Below are 24,495 nucleotides of genomic sequence, written 5' to 3'. Positions count from 1 at the left end.
TTGAAATTGAAAGAAAACGGCTTTATGGAACATTTTTTTCATCCTCAAGCAAAACTCTGCCCATTGCATCATTAAAACAGCAATAAATGGCTTCGATTCAGGTTGTAACACATGGAAATGGCCACAATGATAAAAAAAAAATCACACATTCAAGTAAAACATTACTGGTACTTCTTACTAGCTGAGATTTTTTTTTAAAAAAATCCATATAATATCTTTGTGCTGAGATGTGTTTTTTATTTTGTTCAGGCCTCACAACAGATTGGTTCCATGAGTCTGGGTCCTCGGGTCAGAACGGCTGACTGCCTTTGGCACAGTTGCTGAAACTTATAAAAGCAAAAAGAATGTGTTTAAAGAAAAATATGCAACAAACAAGCCAACAATAGTCTGATTCATGACAACTGGTCAGAAATAGCAACCAGAAGTGAGGAACACGCTGGGTGTTTGTGCTCTCTCGGCCTGCATCCACCCCCGAGGGCCCACACCTGCGTGGAAGCCGGAGCTGCTCAGGGTCAGTGTCATGCTTGTCACTCTCCCACTTTCTGCCCAGTAAGAAAACAGGAATGTTGATCTGGTGCAGGTCAGGAAGACAAGAATGTAGAGGAGCGGCAATAACAGTTGTTTGTGAGGAATTAAAGGGTTTCGACACAGCAAAATTTGTCTTTTTGTTTGGCTTTGCTAGCCGCTTCAAATAAATCCCCTCAAACTACAATAGTCAGTTACATCACAAACTCAACTCAAACAGAAACCAAACCATAAAAGTAGATAGTTCGCTCTACGTGGAAAACTCAGACAGGTACAGGTCTGAGGTTTAACTGCGGCTCTACCTTCACCTGCCTCCAGGGTACGTTGCAGCCGTACATCAATCCGACACTAACGGCACACGTCCAGCTGAGTGTGCAACTGAAAAGAGCAAAACAACTGCAAACAACAAAATGTTTGAAGATCCCCTCTTCATCAGCAAGGAGCCTGTGGTCTGATGAAGAGGGGACCCAGACCCGAGCCTATCAGACAGCTGCCTGTCTTGATCAGATCCTTGTTTCTGAAAACAGAGGCGTCTGCAGACTCGTCTCCACCTCGGGTCAGAGTTAAAAGGTCAGGGTGGAACACATGCAGGGAGAACCTCAGGGACCCCTCAGCATGTAGCGGATGTTCAGACAGTTGATACAGGCCTTTGTGTCACAAGATACTGACTGAAAATAGGTGAAGAACCAGCAGCTGCGATGTGATGAAACTTCAAACACAGGTTCAGCCCTTTAGGTCAATGGAGAGGTGCGTTAGCGCGCTAATTTAGCCCAACAGCTGGACTCATTCAAGCAAAAATTGAACATTTTCAGCTGAAACAAGAAAAACATTCAAACTCAAATGAAGCAAGTTTTCATGAGAAGGAAAGAACTCCTCAATGCTGGACAGTACTGGACCTGTAGTTCTGATCAAGAGCTTGTTGTAACTACAGTAAAGTGTATCATGGGTTGTAATTAATGGTCTTTAAAATCCCACATACAGCTGTTGCCAAGCCAATCAAGTAAAGAATAAAAGTAAATAAACTGGGTTTCTCTAAGTTGTGCTGAAGAACACCACCTCATGTGTTTTGTGTGATTTCCTCTGATAAAGACCGCTGGCTTCCCCACCCTGGACCCCAGATATCATCTCCGGAGGTCATGGGCCAGAAAACTGTAGCACACATTAGCGATCGGAGACGCCACTTTCTATCTCCACCATCCTCGCAGATGCTTTCTTTTACAGGTGCTATGAAGAAGACACCTGGCAGAGTCTGAGCGATCGGGCAGAGGGTTTGTCTCTCCGTGACACACATCAAAACGTGGCGGCGCGATGGTTAATGACATCTGCCCATTCCTGAACTGGAACTGATGATTTACATCAAATTCCTTCACAGAAAAGTAATCTTTGACCTCCAGTGCAGGGGACTGGAAAAGCACTTTACTACATGTAGCTGATGGAAATATAGTCATTTACATTTTAGAGTCACAACTCTGTCCTCTGGGGTACAAAGTTGTAAGATATATTGTGATTATTATGTATTTTAATCTCAACGAGCACTTCTGCACCACATGCACATCACGCTTTATACTGATCAGCAACAGTTAGCAGGTTACATTTGTTTTATACCAATTTTTTATTTCTATCTCCAAAGGCAGAACATCAAATTCAACAATGCCCCCTGCTGTTTATCGGATGCTATATCATCCTACATCTTGAGAGAACACAGCTGCCACAATACAATAACTGAGAGTCAGGGAACACCACATTTTACTTGTCAAAGTGCCCGCTCTGGGAAAACATCGTCTGCCCCGGTTCACCGCGCTGACGGCTCCAGGAAACTATGCGTGCTGCACGAAACATGCAGCCACTTCCAACGCTTTCATCCCGTTTGATCCATCCTGATTGCATATTTAGGGAACAACTCTCTTCCCGCTTCCCTGCAATTGTGGCCAGCTGAGTGGCGAAGCGGCGCTGTCGCTCAGACCCAGCGTGGCCTTCCTGAAACCAAACCCACAAACCGTTTCTCATACTGACAACAAGCTAACCGAGACCACTGAGGTACTGACACACGAGGAGCCGTGCCTGAGGGGTAGAAGCAATTCAAACAGTCCCGCTATCATTAATTAAACTGCATTAAAGTCCTTACATGTGAAACGCGTCTATCTTAATGGTCAACAGGTGATCGTGTGCTGATCCGTGATCGGCCCCCCTCATGACAGCTGGTCACCGTTGGCGCTTTCTTCCACCAAAGGTTTCTCGTGTGTGAAGTCTCTGGCTGTCTGCCTCTTTTTTTGAAGGTCGTTTTGTTTTCCTACGCCTCTCCTCCCTGTGGCGTTGACGAGAGGCGACAATGGAGACGAGAAGCTCTGACGGGAGAAGCTGCGAGAAGCCGTCTGACAGTAGAATGAAAACTATCAGTGGCGCAAAATGGAGTATTTCTGTATGTGTGACCACGGAGGATTTGAACGCTACATTAAAGAAAAATCCAAAGCTGGAGTTTATTCGGCGAACATTCTGCTCTGCTGAATGCTGAGTTCTAATCCCTGTTCTGATCCAATTCACTGCGCTTTAACTGAAGTGTGTGTGGGTCCTCGTGCCTGCGTGTGTGTGTTGTGGGACACCCTAACTGCTTCCCAGCCGTGTTGATCTTGCTGTTTTTCTCCCTCCCTCGCTACATCTGAATACCTCAACTCCCTCGTTCCCACTCGCAGACGACTCAGATCCCCTCATTTCGAGTCTCGTGATGATGCAGCCTGTAAACAAACATCCGCCTGCTGATAGGACGACCTCAAATGGTTGCGTGTTTCGGTCTGAAGAATGTGTTTCCCTGCGTCTCACACACACCTGACGATAAGGTTGCAGGCAAACACTCCGACGGTGGTCTACCCCTCAAGTCCCCACAGTGGCCATGTGGTTTCCACAGATATCCACACTTGTTCCACTGGAAAAACTGACAGATTCCGATCTCACATCCAAAGGAAGCTGGCGTTATTGTAGACTTCTGTCATTAGCTAAACTCTCTTTATGTTGGACCTTCAGTGATGCAGAGCTAGAGTTTATAATTATTATTTGCTTCTACTGAATAATAATAATAAAAACAGTTTCGAGAGGTTACGTCCAAACCTGAAAAGTAGGACTGAAAGTAGGGCAGATGCATAAATTGTGTCTCCGGAAGACCATTTTGACCTGGGGGAATTGCCCTCTGACCATTCGTGTGTGCTGCGACCTGTTGAGGCCTGCGGCCTCCAGCGCTGGCTCAGAATCTCTGGGATGGCACATGAAGGCCGGCATAAATCCAAAAATTACGGCTCAGCTCTCCTTGTCTGATGTGTGCTGCAGATATGCTGCTCTGGTATGTGGAGCAGGAGAGGGTCGGTGCATGACAGGCCATCGTGTATGTGTGTGTGTGGGGGGGGGGGGGCAGCAGTCAGCAGGAGCCGGCTGACTTCTGACTCCAGGATTACAGCCTGTTGTTGTGTGAGATGTTCGACAGGATGGTTGATATTTTCATTCCAACTGTTGCTCGCAGTAGAAGGTCAGACACAACAAGGAGGGAGCTGCTGCAACTCTCACAGTGGCTCCACCCTGAAACTTCTACATCAACTGATTAAAGATTCCAAATATGAATGTAATATTTTCAACTCGTTTGTGTGGGATTGTTGGATCATGGATTTATGTTTCTGTCCTCTATATGGTCTTTGTGGCACAGATTTGATCCCTAAATGGGAGTCAGTGGGATTTTTCCAGCATCGGATCATTCAAGAAAATAAAGATAAATTGCTAGAGTAAGTGTTTGATGTCACAAACAAACATCATATTCGTTTCAGCCGAGCTGTGAGGTGGAGGTTTGGGTTGAGCAAGATTCTTGTGGCTGTCTGACATTTTTGTGGGTTATTTTCCAATAAATGCTGGACTGCTGGCAGCAACAGAGTGAGAAAAGCATCTTTAAATGCTCGAATGAAGGCCAATAATCACTTGTTTTCACGCCTCACAAGCAGCCGACACACACTTGAAGAGGATGACCGCTCCTCCAGAGATAAGGCTGCAGGCAAAAGTGATTCACTACCATCAGAGGAAACACAGGAAGGACGGACATAAATCCACACTGATGACCCCTCTAATTGTGTTTTGCCAACTCTTGTCGCTGCCGATTTAGCGTCAGCCGTCATCGTCTCACTCAGGGGTGACCGGGAGCGACCTTTCATCAGAAATGCTGTAGAGAGCCTAATGAGACAGGGTGGGAACTCAGACTCAGCATAATTACAGGAGATTAGGGAGTCCCGGCAGGTAGCTGGGCGAGGATGTGCCCCGCCAGAGAGCAGCGCACACCCTGTCATTTCAAACGCCTTTTCTGACTTCACAGGCTGCTCTGATGTCACCATAGGCTGTCTCCGTTTAAAAATAAGAGAGGGCGACAAAGCATCTGCATTTAATATGTTGTTTACGTGCCTTTTTAATATCAGTGATCTCCACGCCTGCCTGTGCCTCTTTATCGACTCCCTCCTGAACAGTTTTTATAGCAGAAGCGGAATTCTCGCGTTTGTGCCGAGAGCGTTCTTTTTATCCAGAGTTCTGTCGCTAAAAGTCTCGTTAAAGAGAAAGTCAGCAGGAGAAAAAGCAGTGGAGAATGTGTGAGAAAAGACTTCCAGGAGAATTTCTCCCTGCAGTGTCCACATTTCCATGGCTTCTCTCTGTAGGTCACACTACGCCGGCTGCGGACAAAGCCGAAAGAACCGGATTAAACTCTGTGACACAAAAACAGCAGCGGCTCCATTTAGTTTCCACTTTACGGCTGACGAGAGCGATCGTCTGAACCGAAAAAGGAAAAAAAAAAGATAAGACGCGAGATTAAGTCACCACCTGACTTCAGTTGAAGCAGCTTTCAAGATGCTTTTTACATCTGAAGCAAAGGTATCGCCATTTAGGCTTGTTTTGGTTTGGGGTTTGTTAAAGTCATCAGAGCCCTGAGAACGAGTTACGCTGCCTCTGAGGAGTCGAGATGTTTCCTCTCCTGGAGACTCAAACGTTCTGCTAAAACACAGGTTGAACTGATAAGACAAACGTGTCCATCACGTTACAGGTTAAGAAACCTAAATTTTGTTTTTGACCTCTTAATGGAGCGGGGTCACAGAGTCTTGAGCTCCTCCCATTAATTACGTTCTCTCTGCTTTTCATCTTTACATTCAGTTAAATAAATAAATAATTAAAGTACAGTCGGGTGGTGACCGAGCATGTGTGAAAGCTTTGACCAATTTCTACTTATTATTTGAAAAGCGGGTGGGGGTGGGGGGCGTTCCCAGGACCCTACTTCCTAACACATCCCAGGGGAGAAAAAGAAATGCTGTTATTATTCATATAAATGTTTTATAATGTGACATTTAAACCACATCGTGCACTCACAGGTGCAGCTTTTACTTTCTGTCTACACTGAAGGTGGAACTAAAGAAGAGGAGCATTGACAGAGCGAAGCAGAACTTCTGCCATTCTCAGGGACGGAGGGACTGAAGGCGATAATCTGTGCAACTCAACTGAACCCGCGCCAGGGTAACCGACCCCACGCGTGGTTCTTTTTTTCCTTATCTTCAGCTGTTTCTCAAGTGTTTTTCTCCTTAGAAAATTCTGACAGGATGGAGAGTTGAGGGATTTATTTTTACTGCGGGAGGAGGGCCAAGGCCGCCGTGCTAAAAACGCCTTTCTCGTTACCGTCCTCTGGTGCTGACCCTGGAGAGCAGGTGGACCCAGAGCCAAAGACGGATCCAAGAGTGCTTCTTCACAGCTCTGACCATCAGTCAGGCCCTCGCTGATGTCAGCATCATGTGTAAAATGACTTCCCCATCCGCTGAGGATGCTGTCTTTAACAACGCGGCCCCATGCGGGAACCTCCAGCCCAACTAGGACAGACACCATCTGTGAGTGTGGCTCCCCTCTGTCACTGACAGTCTGGGGGGGGGGGACAGCACTGTCAGCACCGTGGCCCCCTGCTGTTCAGGAGTGCTGAGGAGCCCTCAGCCATTTCATTCACACGCTGGTTTGATCTTTGCCTCTTTGTTCTGTGAACATAAGGTCAACACAAACGTCACCCCCGTCCTTGGGTAAATCATTCCAGCGAGCGGTCAGACTAATAATGATCACTGCTGATTTTACGCTTCATAAGGGGGGGAAGTGATGCGCTGCTTTGTTGCCATGTTGGAACTAGAACCAAACGCCCAGTAGGATTAACGACTGATGTGTGAACAGCAAAGTCTGGCACCGGTAGTTTATGTGTACCGTGTGTACCAACTGAGTCAGAATAAACCCTGTGTGAATACACCCAAATGTTTGTGCAAGTTCCTTTTCGGTAGAGAAGAGTGGCGTCAAGGGTTTCAAAGACATTGGACTCAAGAATAAATGACACCTACAGAGACCTTCCTCTTGCAATGAATTCTTGAACAGACCAACCCTGCAAGCCTGTGAACTTCAAACGGGGCTGAGACGCTCAACAAGTGGCCTTTTACAAGACAATGAATTCCCACAATGGCCCCGGGGTTGCTGTCCTGACCTTGCTACCAAGCTAACAAGAATTCAAACTCACAGTGCAGCTTCAAGACGAAACCAGAATAAATGTGTCAAGTCACATTTATCTCCAACGCACAACTTGTTTTAAGGCACATTTCAAATTGATGGCACATTCAAAATATACAAAATGTGTTAGGGGTTGAAGAAAAATCTGATTTTGAGTCACTAATGGTTGCTAATCTACACAGAGCCTCAGATAAAAGGAGTCAAAGATGATAAACGTGGCCGAGACAGCTGGATTTAGATCCTGCTCATCAGTGAAAGGGTCTGTCATTAATAAAGGGCTGGTCCCGCCCTGACCCTCAAAACTGAGACCTCATTTGGGGAGAGCAAATAAACACATTTACTGTACCAGGGAATGAGCTCTTTCAGTGAAACATTTCACAGATTGGCCACAACAAACACGAGTCCAACAAACACTCGCGGTGCGAAAACGAAGGAAGGACAAAAGCAGCAGGTCCACATGTGGCTTGGAGTTTAAACAGGACCTTTTTCTGTCCACATGCCACGATTTACCCGTGTCCACACAGATGCTTGTAAATATCTTCAGAGGTTAAGGGCTCTTACCCAATCCATCAGGTTTAGGTTTAATGACAATATTTTACTTTTTATTCAGACAAGGGTGGAATTTTTAAAAGCTAATCTGACGATGTTTCGTGTTTCTGCCTCACGAGCATCTGTTTGTCTGCATCTGAGCCCAGATGTCAGCTGGTATGAAGATATCCGCCTTGTTAAACCTTTAAAAGCCTTGAAGCTGTTGATCCCAGCACATACCGCCTGTTTACTGATGACAGGCCGGATACCGAGTCCCTTTAGGTGAAGACCGCCGTCATGAACTCTCTACTTGTAAGGTTACACAAATAACATCCCATAACCTGAAGTATCCATATAGATGTGATGTCATCGAATCTAATCTAGTACCTGCGCAACATGTCTGAGAAAGAAGGAAGTGGTGGTAGATGTTGTTTCTGAGAGGAAGGCAGCTTGAAGGCAGCCGTCTTCACTCACCACCGACTGGAGCAACCACCAAAATCCTCTGTCATTACGGCCCAACGCATCACTCAGATGTCTGCCTCTATCTATTGTGGGCTGAGGACTAATGGTCCCCTACGTACAAGGCAAAAATGTCGACACAGACATCAAAATGCTTCAGGTGGGCATCATCACGCTGAGGAATAGTCAAAGCCCACCGGATGACGTGGTGCCATGAGGAAGTCTTTGCAGCCGTGTCCTCCACTGCAAGCTTTGTGTAAACAGGACCAGTGTGGATGGACGGCTGGGAGGAGGCGTGGTCTGCAGGGACGACTGAAGTCTGAGCTGTCTGCGCTTCTCTATGATTTCACATGGTTTGACAAATTCTCTCCAATGATTCCACATATTAGTTGTTTATTATTAGTTTCCAAGTTGCCTTCGACCAAACAGTGGCTAACTCTCTAGTACAACGTGTATTTGCCCCCAGAAGGGGCAGATGTGAATCATCCCACCCACACCCACATCCAGCTCTTTCTGTGCCAGTCACCGGGCAATATAACTTCCTGAAAGGTTTACGGACTAATAGCCCCCAATAGAAGGATCAGGGTGTGTGTGTGTGGGGGGGGTCTGCTGCATTACTCCCCACCACTGAGGGGCCCTCACGTACCCACTGATGACAGTTATCATTCACACGGCAGAACAATGGCTGTGGAGCTCAGTGTGTGGGGGGTAAAGGAGTTTAGGCGAGCTGCTACACAGAGCGGAGAAAAGTAATTGTTTTCTTTTTTTCAGCTAGCTACCGTTTGTCCACTCTGGCTAGTTGGAATTTACAGCTGACTCAAAATGTTCTAATGACTTTACAGTATGGCAAAGAGAACCAATTATTCAATGACTATTTTAGAATACGAAGTAAATTGAAAGGCCAGGTACAAAATATTCCAGGATTTCTTTTTTTCTTTTTTTTTAAAGGCATTTTAACACAGAAATGTTCAGGTGCTGTGGTGGAAGACAGTCATATGTCCTTTCTCGGTGTGTGTGATGAAGATATGTTTTTCTTTTCTGCTTTCTTTTAACGGAACACCTGAGTATATGTCAAAACAGCTGGTAGGATTCCAAAGCTTATCAGGAAACTGTCTTGTGTCACTTAACAGAGTGAAATTACTGCTGTCTATCTCACAAACACACCTTCCCCTGCTGCTTATTGGCAGAAGCTTGGAATCCTCATTAACTTCAGGAGCATCTCATCATCTTCCCATGACATACGAACACAGAGCGCCTCATGTGCACAGGAGTTAGGCACCACCGGGCGCTATAAAACATCAGCGCTTCCCTGTGAAATATGACACTGGGCTGGTTGTGTCAGAGCCTGGACCTTGTGTCCAAACATACAGAACATCGCTGTTAATCTTCACTAACTTGCTGTACAATCAATCGCTGATTTAATCTGAGTTTATCATCTTTATCCTCTCTGCCGCCCCACTGCAACACAACGGCCATCATTTTTAATCTCTGCTCTTTCCAGCAGCAGGGAACCAGTTTCAAATGTCTTTGACAGTCTTTGGCAGCTCTACTTTGGGTTTATTTTTAATTTTTGAGCCCAGGAGGTCGCCTCTTCAGCAGCGATCATCATATTCAGCAGATGGTTTCAATCCTCTCAGAAGGCCTCTGGGCCCACCAGGACGTGTTAAAGGCAAATAATGGGTTTAAGCAGTGCCACCACGGGTCTGTATGGTCATGGATCTCCTACTCTTATGATTAAGACTGTCATTCGAGCGTGAAGTAATCAGAAGTAACGGCGGTCAGCTTAGCCACCACGGCGAGCACTGATCACAACGATGTGCTGTAAGCACTGCGCTCCAAATGGTTTGATCTCAAGCAAATAGAGCCGCCAACAAGGATGTGAGTGTGGTCAGATGTGTCATGAGGAGAGTGGTCCTGAATGTCACATGAGTGAAAAAGCTGCTGCCAGACAGCCTGAAATCCGCTCGGAAAACAGGCCGCTGGTTTTCATTCAGCCTTGTGCGAGATCCGATTTCAGGGACAGACGCGGATGAATTGACACGGAGAGGAACTTCCTGTCGTGTGGTATTATCAGAAAAACAACAGAATCCTTCACTGTTTTACTTCAACAGCCTAAATTCAACAATGGAGCTGCTGATAAAATAGTTGAGCTGCTGGTAGCGCAGCCAAATGCTGATGTGAGAAGATTCTCAGCCGCTCGTGGAGAAAATGATCGCTGAGGCAGAGTTCAGCGGGGATGCTCGGCGGGCCAGACAGCCAAAAAGGTGTTTTTAATCGAATGGCAGCGTGGTGTCGCTTTAATAAGTCTGCAATGTCTGTTCGTAGCTTAAACCCTTGAGGTTTCTTAAATATACACCACCGAGGCAGGATGTGGAAAAGTTGAGAACAGGTTTAAGGTGAGAAAGTCTTAAAAGTCAGGTCTGAACACATCATCTCCATCAAGTGAAATCACAGAATGTGTTCTTCCACCGCACTGAACCAACAGAAAGGAAGAGGAGCTAAAATGGAGTGGTAGGTAGTGGTATTTGAGCGGAGGGCTTTGAGCTCACCATACTGGCAGCTGGGTCCGCTGAAGCCTGCAGGGCAGTCACAAAGCTGGGTAGACCCCTCCTGACAGCGGCCCCCGTTGAAGCAAACGCCGTAGCTACACACCGCTGAAACATAGAAAAAAGGAAAATATTAGTAATAGTAGTAATATTATAAGCAGCCTCAGTCCACCTTCCCACAGAAGGAGAATCCAGATCGTGGATTCTGTGAGGACACAAACTTTGGCCCAATTGAAAGAACAGTCTATTTTTAAACAGTCAGGATTTAATGTGACCACTTAAAAAAACAACCCTCTTTCCAGCAGCGGTTCAGTACGTTACCTGAGAACGACCCTAACTGTTGCGCTGAAGCTCAATCGTTTTCACAAACCGCAGCGGCACAGATGTTAAAGAGGGATAAAATCACAGAGTCCGCAGGGCCACTGTCTCAGACCCAGCGGCCCTGCGTCCATAAATCCTTCAAATTCAAGACGTGAAATTCAAAGAATCCAGGACACATCAGCAGTGAGCGCAAACAGACAGCTAGCATGCGCGTCCACCTCATGGGTGTGCTGCTGCACACATAAATCATGATGATCCTTCACCTGAACAGAGCGTGCACGTAGAGTACATGTCTGCCAAAGTCTCTGTGATAGCACCAGCAGAGGTATGCTTGGGTTTACAACCACATCGGGACGTTTAGTTCCATTGTCTTACATTGTTTTTATTCAACAACTTCTCACAAATTGTTAGCGTAACTTGCGCGTTATATAAAGCCTGAATTGTTTAAGGGCCTCCAGAGTCTCTGCTCTCTTCTCACCAATGTGAGAACATTTTGTGAGGTGACAGATGATGGATGAACAGGGGAAAACTGCATCACACTGGCCTGTGTTAATTACACCAATTTAAATATCTCCCATTTATTTGGGACAATTAAGTCGCTGCCAGCTGCTTGAAATCAAATAGATGTGACAGCTCTGCGTCAGCATGAAAATGTTTTAAATTGCTGGCAACAAAAAGAAAGGTCAGATGTGTTGGTGAGTTGCTTCAGGGTAACGTGACTAAGTGACAACCAGTGGAATGTGCCTTCCCGTCTGAGAGCTGGGCACTACACCAGCACATTTGTGGTCCCTTCTCCTTAATCTCCCTCTAAACAGCTGTCTGATGTGACAGTGAACGCATCAACAGCATTAATGAGAGAAAATCAGCAGCTGCTTCACAAAGAACATAGTGAGCATCCTGATCCGGGAACCTGAAAATGAACAAGGAGCTCGGCTCCTGGACGCGACCGCCGACCGTGAGCTCGTCTACAGTTGATTGATCTGCCCGAACCACAGAGAGTAACTGTGTTTAGAGTCACTCACACACACGAAGGTCGGCTCTCAGGCCTCCATTAGGTGCTATAATTGGCACACGCAGGACTCAGAGCTTTATTTTACAGCCATCGGGAATATAATATTTCAAAGGATTCCTGTGAAAACTGGCAACAGAAACGCTCAGATGGTCTCTAAAAGGTTTCTTCGCCACAGTTTGAGCTAGAAGGTAGGTTAGTTTAGCAGACAGCTAGCTACTGTTTATTCTGTGAGTTTGTGATCCGAGGAAGTGGTTTATTGGTGCAGATTTTATAGTCTTTGAAATGGTGCGAAAATATCTGACATCATCAAATCTGGGAACTTGTGGGTGGAGCCAAAGGAAGGAACGAGGAAAGAGGACGTGATGTTCTGCATCGCTGCTGTCACGGGTATTGAAACATCAGGTTAATAGATAACCCATGTCCACATCTCGAGGATGCAAAACTGCTATTATGAAGCTAATAAAACTTTGTATTATACTAAATTATACTTATTCAGCTCTCTACAATTAATTCAAACTAAAGAATTTCATCTCCAAAATTGGATTAACTGCTTTAATTTAAATTACTGATAAATATGTCTATTTTCGTAATCATGCAAATCATTTGGACCTCTCAAGAGGATGGCAGAACTAAAGCCTTCACAGCATCCAGATTATTCAAAAACTTAGTCAAAAACTTTCAAGGGACTGCCTCAAATGGCTGTAATGTCAAGGCTGATGCCACAGTTCTGTGGAAGATCTTGAATAAGGATGGATTTTGGATGTATGTTTGTGTTTAGCTACACATAATGTAGACCCAGTGAGTGTTGACTTAGCAGCCGAGTTGTTGACATGTGTGATCTCTCTTACACTCACACACACTCTCATACACACACAGACCACCCATGGCTAGACAGACAGACGACCATTTCCTCACTTTTGGCCACTAAGCCTGTTTCACAATGAGGGATCTTCCCTGGCCTGCTGCCCGCCACAAAAGGTCAGTACATATGGAGCAGTTAACGAGGACGACAAACGGGCAGCTCCATTGTCCCGGACCCTCAACCTCCCTCACAAAGAGCGCTGTTGGCGTCAGGCATCAGAACTGACCAGCCCTGTCTGTCTTCACCCAGCCCGTGCCTGCCGCCTGGGCTAAGAGGTTGGACTCTTGAGTGAATGGGCCTCCAAAATGGTGAAGGGGAGGAAGTCACCGGCAAAGTGGAGAGCTCTTTACGTTGAGGAGAACCATTTAGTCATGGAGCCAATCGAAGCCTTCCAAAAACAAACAAGTCTGTTTTCAGAAGACAGAACGCCATTAGATCAATTGTGAGTTTAACAGATGTGGAGCCAAACTAGATCGGACAAAACTATCTTTGAGGGGATTTGACAGAAAAAGAAAGTGGGAGTGGAAGTAATCAGCATCTTCTGTGATAAAAGCTGGGAAATTTAGGAAATGTATTTGGGAGCAGAATTTAAACATTTGGTCAAGAACTGATAGAAAACTCCTTCGGGTCAGATAGAATAGAAATGGCTGGAAACATTTGAAATAAATGTGATAATAACCAGATGTTTGCTGTGTTTTCTCTGAATGTGGCTCTAATTATGCTTGCAGGAGTACAGCACCACAGCCGTGGCCGGCTCTCACTGTGACCCTACTCTAAAGCTGCAGCCTCGACATTACAACATAGGCACTTTACCCTCTCTTCGGAATAACTATTGACAGCCGCATTGGCACTGGGACTGGGACTCAGACCCTCTCCACCTCCCTGGTCACAGCCACATCCGTGCCGGTTACAAACCAGATTGATAAATGAGGCCTAACAACTGCAAATCATCCCACTAATTACCTGACACTGACATTTCATTAGGGAGCTGAAGGGGACAACGCAAGAGACCTCGGTGCTGCCAGGCTTTAAATCACTGTTCTCAACACAAAGCATTCCCATCATCCCAATCTTCCCTTCTTTTAGGGGATTTCAGAGGATTTGCTAAAGCTGTACATTTTGCCGAGCAGATTTTCCCCCTTTGAATATTGGTGATCCCGATGAAAGCAGCCTTACAGATTGCATTGTGCTGACGGAGGAACAGCGCAGATAGCGCGCTGCAAAGTGCACAGGAGTGGCACAGGGGAGGATTGGGGTGTGAGTTTCTTTTTATCCCGCTTCAATGGCTCAGAGAGAAGGGGTGATTAGTTTGTCCCACCTCAAAGCGCTGCCTCCTCTTTGGTTACAGAGATAAAAAAGCTCGGCCTCACGTTGAAGAGAGCAGCCATTGTCACGGGGAAAAGGAGAAACAAAGCCTCCTCGTGTATTTAAGTGGAGGCAGACACCGGACGGTCCTGAGGAATGCTTCTTAAAGATGTTTTTCTTTAAGGCAGTGCTTTGGGTATTTAAAGACAAACCAGACTCATTGAACAGCAGACATGATAATACTTCCTTGTATAATACAATACTGCAAACCTTTTTCCCTGGAAACAAAGAGGTCTTTGAAAAGAGCGCAGATGCCATAATAAGGCACTGATGACAGGCACTTACAGGGGATCTGCTCCTGCTGGCCATCCCATTCCCATCAGAGCAGACCTGGAGTATCGAGGTTGTTGTGGTGCTTTGATGGGCAGTGAACAGACAGGTTATTTCCTGGTAAACCGCTGAGGGCGAAGCACCAGAGACCTTCCTGTCACGCCAGCAGACGGGGTGACAAGCTATTTACAGGAAGCCTTTGCCAAGAGTCCACCTATGGTATGCAGGTTATGCGTTCTGGATCACTGGCTGTAAAATCCCATCAAAGACGACTTCGTGGTCTCAGCAGTGTGAAACTAAGCTTATCCACCAGGAGATGAGCTGCTGGCACCCCCAGTGTGACTAACGGAACTATTTTTCCACACATCTACCCATCAGGGAGCATTCACGCCATATTTGTTGGTCTTTGTGCAGCTCAGCAGGTGGTCTCTCCAGTTCTGTATGAGAACGAGGAACGCTAATATTGCAGAGGGGCAGAGGTCACAGATATGACATCATGGCAGGAGGACTCTGGACCTGTGGAATATTCATGCATTTTTTAAATCACTTATTAATCTCCCCAGCATAAATTTCACCAGGGCCGTGAGGGCAGAAGAAAAACACAAGTGGAAACTTCCTTTTAAAAGAACGAGAGCCGCCCACATGGCGCTGGCGGTCAGGATGGGCAGAGAACTGCTTAACCTTTCTGACCTTTGCCTGAATACATTTCTGTCAAGAGGTCAGCGCCAACAATGAGATGATGTCTGAAGCACTTCTTCCCCTTAAAGATTTAGGGAAAGGCTTTTTTCTCCTCCCCGTGCCCAGCCTCTTTCTAATTGACCAGAAAACCAGAAAACAGGAACATCACTGGATACTTACGATAGAGACAGCCAGCTTCCCCGTTAAGCTGGGACCAACCAGGACAGCATTTGTTCACAGTCTGATAATCCTGCCTGTACACCTGCCTGTAGGCGGTGTAGTACGCTGTCCTGTGAACATGACAGAACATTCAGAACATTCAATTTAAAAGCGATTCTTCCATTAACACAATCACGGACCTTTGTGAATGACTAGCCGCAGAAAAAGAGAACAACAATCACGTGAGCGCCTCAAATGACTCCTGTTGAGCAAAGTTTCCCAGACTTTTTAAGTAAGGTGCCGCGTGTGAGACTGGCAGACTCGATTTCAAAGAGCAGTGCCCTTCCCTTTACTTTGGGACCCCTCTCAGTGCTCCTCAGTCATTACACATGGTTTTGTTTACAGCGCCTAATTGTGGCCTTGGGCGACCTTCAAAGCAGCCTTTGACTTTGCAAGAGTAAATAATGCAGAGAAAGCATGTGAGTGACCTGGCGAGAAACCCCCTGACGCCGAGAGATAGCCTAAAATGTTAGCGTTGCTCTCTCAAAGGAATGTGTGACTGCAGAGACGCCCGGGTGAAGCAGCTCGTAACGCCCAGTGACACGGGGGCGACACCTTCCATTTACCTGCGTGAGAGGTTCAAAAGGTGTGATTTACAGATGAAGAGGGGGCAGGAAAGAGGAGATCAGGGCGTGTCATCTCATCCCATTTGAAGATGGCCCTAATGATGGGGCCCTTTGGGATAAATTCTTCTTTGTGACTCATCAAAAGGGCAACAGTGACGCGGCGCATTACTCACCTCCTCTCGTACCCCATGCACCACGACTGTCCCACGCAGCCTTGCTTCCACACTTTTACCATGCGTGTGAAGGCCTGCACACATGGCTGCCTCTGAGCGACCAGCGTCATCTCCCTCTCTATACACACATTGGGCCTGGGACCAAAAGAGGATGAAAACAAACATGGCGTCAACGTGTTATCCAGGGTTTTTAATTTAAGAGCCCACAGACAGACACGAGTTGCGAAACAAATGTAAAACTGACAGATGAATTGAGCTTTTTGTACCTGTCAACACTGTCATGTTATTAAGACTTTACCCGTGTTGTGGTGAGCAGCTGTTTATGCTGTCTGAGTTTTGGTATTTTGAAGACCTCGGGGGAACTCCAGCGGCGCTCCATGAGCTACAGGGAACGACCTGACAAATCTGTCAGACCTCAAAGTGAAATTGTTTCTTATGTCCCCCGAGCACATGTACATTTCTCTGTCAGAACAGATCATTTGACCCTAGAAAACATCCTTATTTAAACTAAAGTGTGGCTGTTTGGATGCATAAAGCAGCCACATTCATGGTTTTCAATACATCTACAAAAAACACAGAGATTTTTCTGAAAGCAATTGACAGTAAATGTTTACTGTTTTTTCACCGTGCAATTAAGCATGTTTCAGCCTGCAAAGATGAGACTCTGCTTCGGGAGATGTTTAACATTTTTAGCCTGGGGTCAAATACAATCAATCTTTATCTGGGTTGTTCTCCAGGTCCAACACTGATGCCATTCACCGCATCCATGCCCAAACGTCCATAAAACCAGAGGAGGCAGTTCAGCATGTGGAAATCTGCAGGAATCTTGAGACAGCATCCAGCTGCTCTGTTTCATAAACAGCAGTAATTACTCTTACCTCCCCCAGCTCCGCGTGGTTAAAAACGCTGCACACAGACCACGCACATATAAATCAAGTTCATTCTCCGTTAATCACTAAGAGGATGGAAGTGTCTGTAATAATATTTGTTTGTGACGGGGGTGCTGACGAAAGCCGATAAGAACATCAGAGCGCACAGGAGCGCAGTCGGCTTCATTCTGGCAGCACTAATCCAACTGTGGTTCTGTTCAGGTGAAGCTTTTCCAAAACAAAAAGTGCAAAGAAATTTGAATCCATATTAACAAAAGTGTACACCAAGAAATAAGAACAACGGCAGCAGGGATACTCACATGTATGATTGGAGATTGTTGGCACCGTCGTAACCAAGTCCGTGCGTAACTCCAATAAATATTAGAAAAAGGTAAAAAATAACTCCATCCATATTGCTTCTTGGCTCAGTTTCAAAGATTACTCGCAGATTCACTCTTGGGAAGCCAACATTTCATTCATTAAAACTTAACAAACACGGCAATTAAGATAAATCCGAACGGCGGGGTGAATTTATAAGGCGCGTAAATGATCCCCGGCGAGAAAATGGTCCAGAAAAGCGGCAGCCATAAGGGACGGTGCGATTCCTTCCCTTTTGGCCGGTGCGCGTGTGTGTGTCGTGACAGCGCAACCACCTTCGCCACCGCAGATGTTGGAGTGAGGGGTAAAGAAACTCCTGGAGGCAGACCACTTCACTCCCTCCATTGATCGTGGCAGGAGCTTGGGAGGCGTGGTGGAGAGAGGTGGGGGTGACATTTGTTATTATAAGCTCCTGAAACGGTCACGGGACACCCTGGAAATGCGCCTGTGATCTCGTCTTGGTTCTGGAACTCGCAATGTTCGTGTTTGTATGAAAGTCGCAACGCGCGTGAATGAGTGAATCTATTTGGCACTAATGATTTTAGATGTTTTGATAATAGTTGAAATGCGACTTGTTCGTGTCATCTGTCCGATGTCTCACTTAACAGAACAAAAGCAGGTGGGAAGACGCGCAGGAAGACGCGCGCAAAGAGCCACGCAGGCGGAGGACGCCTGTGATCTGTGACCTATGTGATGACCCGTCAGTGGAGTCAAAGGATGTTTGGGAGCGAGTGCGGACGAGGGTGGGGGTCCACGCCACCTCTGCTGGTCACTCTTCGGGGCAAACAGCCGATGATGCGGTCAAAGGGCCAACGGCCCGGAATGACGACCGCAGCTCTCAAAACAATGCTTTCATTGCGCGCATGGTGCGTTCATGACCCCAAGGGGTGCAGGGTCACCGCAGTCGCTGTATCCTCCCAGCACTCCCCCTCATACACCAGGCACCTCGAATTAGATCAGGGGCTCTTAGACTTGTCAGAACTATTAGACGATTGGACGTGGTACCGAGGCGCAGCCAAACCTCAAACCAAGTCATTTCAAGTCAGGTCTCCATACGATTGATGTGTCCATTATGGCAAGAGAGGTTTTTCGAGAGTTTAATGACGTTTTTTTTCTGGAACACAAAACAAATAAATACTATAATTGATTAAATCAGGAATATTTGGGGGATTAACAACATAAGTCTCTTAAAGAATAAAGTAGATCAACCATATTGCCAAACTCAGGGATAAGTGACTGTTGTGCCAACACTATTAAGCTATAGTGTCAGTTAGTTTCAGAGGTAAATTTCATTTTTAGTCCAAGATCCAGGCTGACATACCTGGACACTGTGGACCACGCTGGAGTTCCAGGATCAGCTTCTAAAACAAATGGGTTAATGCTGCCACCGTGTGGTAGATGTAGGACACTGCGATGCATCCTTGTGGCAAGTGAAGGCATCTTGGTTTAAAGAATAAACAAAAAACAACAACCCATTAATTCTAAGAAATAAATGTCTGGGAAAAGACCTGTTGGCTGTTCTAGATTTGGTTGTTTTACAAATTACTAATTGAAAGGGTGATTTTAAATGCGTTGACTTACCACCTCCAGTTGATGCATCAAGAGAGATTTTTTTCCCTTCATATAATATTGCTTAGTTTTGGTTAGTTAGTTAGTTAGTTTTGTTTAGTTAGTAGAGTTCCAAAGTCCAGCGTCTACTGTGAGGTTCTGTGCGTTGTCACTTTAAATAGAAGCTGCCAGCTGGATCACTTGAACATGCACTGTGTCATACACAGAGGACGTGTCTCTCTCATAAAAAGTTCTTATCTTAAGGACGCAGCAGTGCAGCTGACGGCGTCTGCAAGTGGCAGAACTATGTCTACGTCTTCAGAGAAAAGGCCTGTTTCCCTGCTGGGAACTATGTCGTTCGGTGGCCGCGCAGACGCCGAACAGAGTCGGGACATGGTGAAAGCTTTCTTGGACAGGGGACACAACTTGGTGGACACGGCTCACATGTACGCGGACGGGAAATCCGAGACCATCATTGGGGGCATGCATTTGCCTAAAACAGGTATTTAAGAAGACACGCCGGGTGCAGCTGTGCTAACACATGTAGCCTTTAGCTTGAACGGTCGCTGATGGCAGCAGCTGGGAACTCTGGGTAACCACGCAGATTCAGCACTTATTTCATTATTTTTTAATCTTTTCAAACAAATGTGCTTTAAAGCACAGTTTTATCCAAAGGTCTGTCGATAAAAAGGAACTTTTGGTGTTTGACGGTCAAATGGCTGACATTTATGGGTTTATGTAACAGTAAGCTTGGCTACCAAGGCCAATCCCTGGGATGGGAAGACTCTGAAGCCAGAGAGCGTGCGTGCACAGCTGGAGACCTCCCTGCAGAGGCTCCAGACAGATTGTGTCGACCTTTTCTACCTCCATGCACCCGACCACCAGAACCCCATTGAGGATACTCTGAGGACCTGCAACCAACTCCACAAAGAGGTAACCCCCCCACCACCAAATAGTTTAGCAGAACTCTAACCTTCCATGTCAAAAACTAGTCCCCAGTTCTTCCAACTGCTGACACCATGCTTTTAATATTAAAGCACAGCTTTGTTTACTCACATTTATATGATTACCAGGGAAAATTCAAAGAGTTTGGACTGTCAAATTATGCGTCCTGGGAAGTGGCTGAAATTGTGTGCATCTGTAGGCACAACGACTGGATTGTTCCTAGCGTTTTCCAGGTATTCTGGCACAAAACCAGCTTGTGAAGATTAACCCTTGTTTTTCCCCTTGGTGACTCATTTTACTTTTGTCCTATCCTTTTAAAGGGGATGTACAATGCAACTACACGGCAGGTTGAGACGGAGTTGTTGCCGTGTCTGAGGTACTATGGAATGAAATTCTACGCATACAACCCTCTTGCAGGTGAAATTAACACAACATTGCCACCATAGTTCAGTCTTATATGTTGGAATGCCCTGAGTTTGTTGTAGTTGATCGAGGGATGCATTTGTTAAAATCTTGGATCAGAATTTGATCAGCTTCTGCAGTCTAACCATACAAGATACTAATGTGTTATTTAACTCTTCAGGTGGCCTCCTAACTGGAAAATACCATTATGAAGACAAAGATTTGTCCCAGCCAACGGGGCGATTTTTTGGCAACAGTTGGGCCAAAGCCTACCAAGACCGGTAAAACAGCAGACATTTTTTAAATGTCATTTGTGAGTTGTCACCACAGAGAGAAAGTACACTGTTTTTCTGGTCAGATACTGGAAGCAGAGCCATTTCCAGGCAGTAGATGTTGTTCAAAAGGCTCTGGACATGGTGTACGGATCAGAAAAACCCACTTTAACCTCTGCTGCCATGCGCTGGATGTACCACCACTCTAAACTGAAGGTACCTGCTGTGCAGGACAACTATTCAAGCCTTGGTAGTCATGGCTGCATCTGCACTGACAGTTACTTGAAAAAAAAAATCTTCTGCTGTTCCAGAGCGAGCATGGTGATGGGGTCATCATTGGCATGTCAACTATGGAGCAACTGCAGCAAAACCTGGCTGCTGCAGAGGAGGGTCCCCTCAACGAGCGAGTGGTCGCTGCCTTCGATGAAGCCTGGAACCTGGTAGCTCACGAATGCCCCAACTACTTCCGATGAAGATTTAAACTTAATGAGATGCACCTAATAATTGGATGATAAAATATCTAAAGCCTTTTTTCTATTTTTCTAATCTTTCTACAATTTCTTAATTTATCAGTTGGTGTCTAAATGAACATGTCATTGTTCTTCAGCAAAGCCGACAAACTCAGTGCTTCAAAAAGCAAAACAATGATCACCCTATCTGAGCTCCTGAAGCAGATGGGAGAAAGTCCCAGGTCAACTATCGATCCAGAGTTTAATGGTAGCAGCCAGACAGAAGCCTCGGCTCAAAAAGTCATCAATGGTGTAATCAATCAGTGCCCAGGATTAATAAGCACGTTGCGAACAAAAAGGTACATATTACATTACATATTCAGGCTGTTTTAAAGGCAGGAACCATGTGAGCTGACTGGCAGGAGGCTGTTGTTCAGTTCAGCCCCTTTTATGCACATTTCACTAAGACGATAATGATGATCTGAGTTCAATTAAGTCTGTGCTGGATAAAAGCTATAATACAAGACCTTAATACATGGAATACAGACCTTTAATTAAAGATCACCCAATTGCAGAAAATATATAGCTCATTCTAGTATTGGGCCATTTTTGTGCAACAGTGGTTCCAGCAAAATAACAGAAGATTCAAATGTGAATTTTAAAAAAATAATTCAGGTTGGCTTAAATGGTCAAGTATAAATTTAATCTTCTGTAGTCTTAACATTCCCCATCAGTATTCAGCTCTGGTCAAACAGGGCTGCTTTAGAAGAGGGGTGACCATGCTAGATGAGGCTCTGAAAGATTTCAGTGCCAGCCACAATCACACTGGAAACATCCAGCAACAACAACCAAATGGAGATCTATGCATGTTCTCTTTGTTGAATGTGTTATTAAATGTTAAAACTTAAGACAAATTGCTTAAGAAAAAAAACATTTTTTGCAATCTGTATCGAATAAATTTACATTAAAATACTTTTCAAATGTGACTGGATTACTGAAAACTCAACTTTGAAACAAAACTGAAAGTAGACACTAGAAGTTCAGGTTATGGGGACTTCAGGGAGTCAGGATGAACACAAGTTTCTTTGCTGACAAAGGTTGGCCAAACAGTCTCTGTATAACATGTAAAAGCTGCTCCCATGCGGGAGTTTTATTCTCCATCATCACTGTCGTCGTCATCCTCATGGTCCTGTATGGACTCTTCCTCTCCCATAAAGTTCTCAAACTCCCCCGTTTCTGAGTTCCACATGCATTTGATCTGCACCTTGAACTCTGCCATCTCAATGCCAAAAAGTTTCTGGAAGAGAAAAGCAACATATGATTCACTTTGTCGCATCTTTTTTTAATTACATGTGGACTTCTTGCATATACAAATAGCAATATCATATATGACCATAAAGAAATTGGCACAGGTGAAACCAAAACCCGAAGAAGAGTGACCACACAGATAGATCCCATCAACAAATTTAAAGGATATTATCCTTTTTTGGCACAATGGTCTTAACTGAAAGATGGATATTGCGGGGTTTTTTTATTGAAAGGGGCTAATGGACATTTGCTAAAAAGTGTTTGCGTATTGGGAGGCTTGCAGTATTTATGAAAAAGATCAAATTTTGCCCTTATTAAAAATGACACCTTAAATCTGATTGAGGCCAAGCAGCATATATATAAATAACCACCCCAAATAAAAAAGCAAAGCATCAGCAAACTCCAAACAAAGGATCATCTTTTGTTTAGTACACATAATCTTTATGTGTTGATATATGAGTTGTTTCTTTTTTCTTGCCATAAAATTAAATTAAGCAATATTATGCCAATAATTCCGATTCAATTGTGGTGCTGCTGCTCTGGGCCGTGGCTCTAAGTGACATGAAGCAGTGCATCACTCCCACAGAGGGTGAAAGATGAAACGTGACCCCTGTTCTCTGTCAGAGAATTAAATAGTCCAGAACTCACCAGGATGCGAGTCTGTTCAGGAGTCAGCACATCTCCTTGTTTACAGACTTCATAGTCTTTCAGCAGCGTCACCACACCTGTCCGAACATCACACAAACGTGCAACATTTACATTACAACTTACCAATAGGGTTAAAAGAACGTGGCAATTTTGAAAAAGAAAAGACACCCCACTCAAATGTGGTGTGTTAAGAGATGTTAAAGTTCATGTTAAACAAGCCTAAACTGATCTACAAAAGAACTTAATAGTTTAAAAAAATCATTGAGAATTCAAGTCTTACTCCATATCTCTACCTTTTTTGAGAGCAGTCGGGAGTCCCAGCTGCCTTAACTGTGGCTCCATGGAGTGAGGAAACTGTTCCAGCGGTCCCTCATCCAGAGTTACATCCATCTGTGCTTGGTTGCCTGACCGTGCATAATCCATCTCCTTAAAATTACTGAAATACCTGATGTAGATGATATTTGTCAACAGACTTGCAAGCTGGACCTGATCACTGCAATGCTAGTGAAGTACGTCATGCATACTTACTCTTGTACTTCATCTTTTGTTTTATTTGTGAAAAGAAGCCCCACTTCTCCTCGTAATTGCTTGCTGACCTGTAAACAATCATATTCACTTAGAAAATAAAACGTATCTTTATTCATAAATAGAAGATCTTACCTACCTTGTGCAAATTATCTCTGTATTCATCTGTGTCTCCTTTACCCAGGGCTATGATCATGACTTTATTTTTGCCAAAGAAAAACCTGTGGAACAGAGTGCAAACACATCAGGGATGGATTAAACCTGACGTCCATAACCTTTCACTGACCAGTAAACAGCCACCTGGTGTCATTCTTACCTGCTGTGTTTCCAAGCTGTTCGGATGTCCTTTATTTTGCTATTCCTCATATTGGCCACGGAAAAAATGAACAGATTTCTGTAGGTGTCCACACATTGCCGCAGCTGCAAAGCCAAACGTTGAAAACTGAGGATCGAAGCAAGTAGCTTGGAACAGCAAACATTTTTCTTTAAATCCACACAGCTCTTACCTCCGTGATCAATTTCTGTTTAACCTCTAGTCCTTTCTTGACCGTTTTCGTTAACGAAACTGGTGAAAACACACAATGATGCTACTATCAGCACGATATACGCCAAATGCTGCAAACAGGAGCTCAGCTAGCTTTTTGCTCAACGTGTGTGCAACTCCTCAGATGTCACAAACAGCGAATGGGTCGAAAATGGTAAAATGTTTTAAAGGCTACACGCTCAATATCTGACGGTTTAGTTTGAAATGAAGATGAAAATGTACTTACTTTTCTTGTCTCTCTTTGACTTCGGCATGGTTTCCTCTCACGAGCAACAGACTCACACGTGAAGTAAAAGGACCCCAACGTGTTTCTGGTCTAGATTGGCTGACCACGTCACGCCTGACTACAAATAAAGTGACATGAGGAAAATGTCTTAAAATAATCATCACGGAACTCTGTGGTGATTGGAAAGTCATCCAAAGTGAAAAGTAACATTTAAATCAAAGACCACTGGATAATTTATTACAGGCGTTAAACCTTTCTGTTTTACTTAGGTCCCTAACTTACTGCTATATTTTAGTATCTATTATCAAGGAATATCC

At 45.0% G+C, this 24,495-nt stretch overlaps 3 protein-coding genes and 1 long non-coding RNA gene across 4 annotated transcripts in view; 1 reads left to right on the top strand and 3 right to left on the bottom strand.

Moving 5' to 3' along the window:
- The window catches only part of megf6b (multiple EGF-like-domains 6b), a 35,310-nt gene extending 16,558 nt beyond the window's left edge, over positions 1-18,752 (bottom strand). Inside the window, 5 exon segments of the mRNA XM_057031622.1 lie at positions 10,602-10,706; positions 15,287-15,396; positions 16,065-16,199; positions 17,254-18,425; positions 18,633-18,752. Coding sequence (XP_056887602.1) covers positions 10,602-10,706; positions 15,287-15,396; positions 16,065-16,199; positions 17,254-17,345 — 442 coding nt within the window. The 5' untranslated portion in view covers positions 17,346-18,425; positions 18,633-18,752.
- On the bottom strand, positions 10-911 carry LOC130524997 (uncharacterized). Its single transcript, XR_008950303.1, has 3 exons — positions 828-911; positions 420-542; positions 10-326 (listed from the first exon to the last, which is right to left on the bottom strand). It is a non-coding gene; the product is annotated as an uncharacterized LOC130524997 (long non-coding RNA).
- A 298-nt stretch (positions 18,753-19,050) lies between the features above and the next one.
- Positions 19,051-20,988, top strand: akr7a3 (aldo-keto reductase family 7, member A3 (aflatoxin aldehyde reductase)). The gene is made up of 7 exons (XM_057031627.1): positions 19,051-19,361; positions 19,605-19,792; positions 19,933-20,037; positions 20,125-20,221; positions 20,388-20,487; positions 20,565-20,694; positions 20,790-20,988. The coding sequence occupies exons 1-7, from the start codon at positions 19,067-19,069 to the stop codon at positions 20,949-20,951; spliced, it is 1,077 nt and encodes a 358-aa protein (XP_056887607.1). The 5' UTR covers positions 19,051-19,066; the 3' UTR covers positions 20,952-20,988.
- A 620-nt stretch (positions 20,989-21,608) lies between these two features.
- On the bottom strand, positions 21,609-24,279 carry mrto4 (MRT4 homolog, ribosome maturation factor). The gene is made up of 8 exons (XM_057031628.1): positions 24,179-24,279; positions 23,915-23,973; positions 23,725-23,828; positions 23,548-23,629; positions 23,412-23,479; positions 23,177-23,328; positions 22,884-22,960; positions 21,609-22,224 (listed from the first exon to the last, which is right to left on the bottom strand). The coding sequence occupies exons 1-8, from the start codon at positions 24,204-24,206 to the stop codon at positions 22,078-22,080; spliced, it is 717 nt and encodes a 238-aa protein (XP_056887608.1). The 5' UTR covers positions 24,207-24,279; the 3' UTR covers positions 21,609-22,077.
- Between the last annotated feature and the right edge of the window lie 216 nt (positions 24,280-24,495).

Source organism: Takifugu flavidus, chromosome 4 (assembly GCF_003711565.1).
Source record: "Takifugu flavidus isolate HTHZ2018 chromosome 4, ASM371156v2, whole genome shotgun sequence".
NCBI lineage: Eukaryota > Metazoa > Chordata > Actinopteri > Tetraodontiformes > Tetraodontidae > Takifugu > Takifugu flavidus.
The sequence above is the reverse complement of the archived record's forward strand: the minus strand, read 5'-3'. Positions and strand labels throughout refer to the sequence as shown.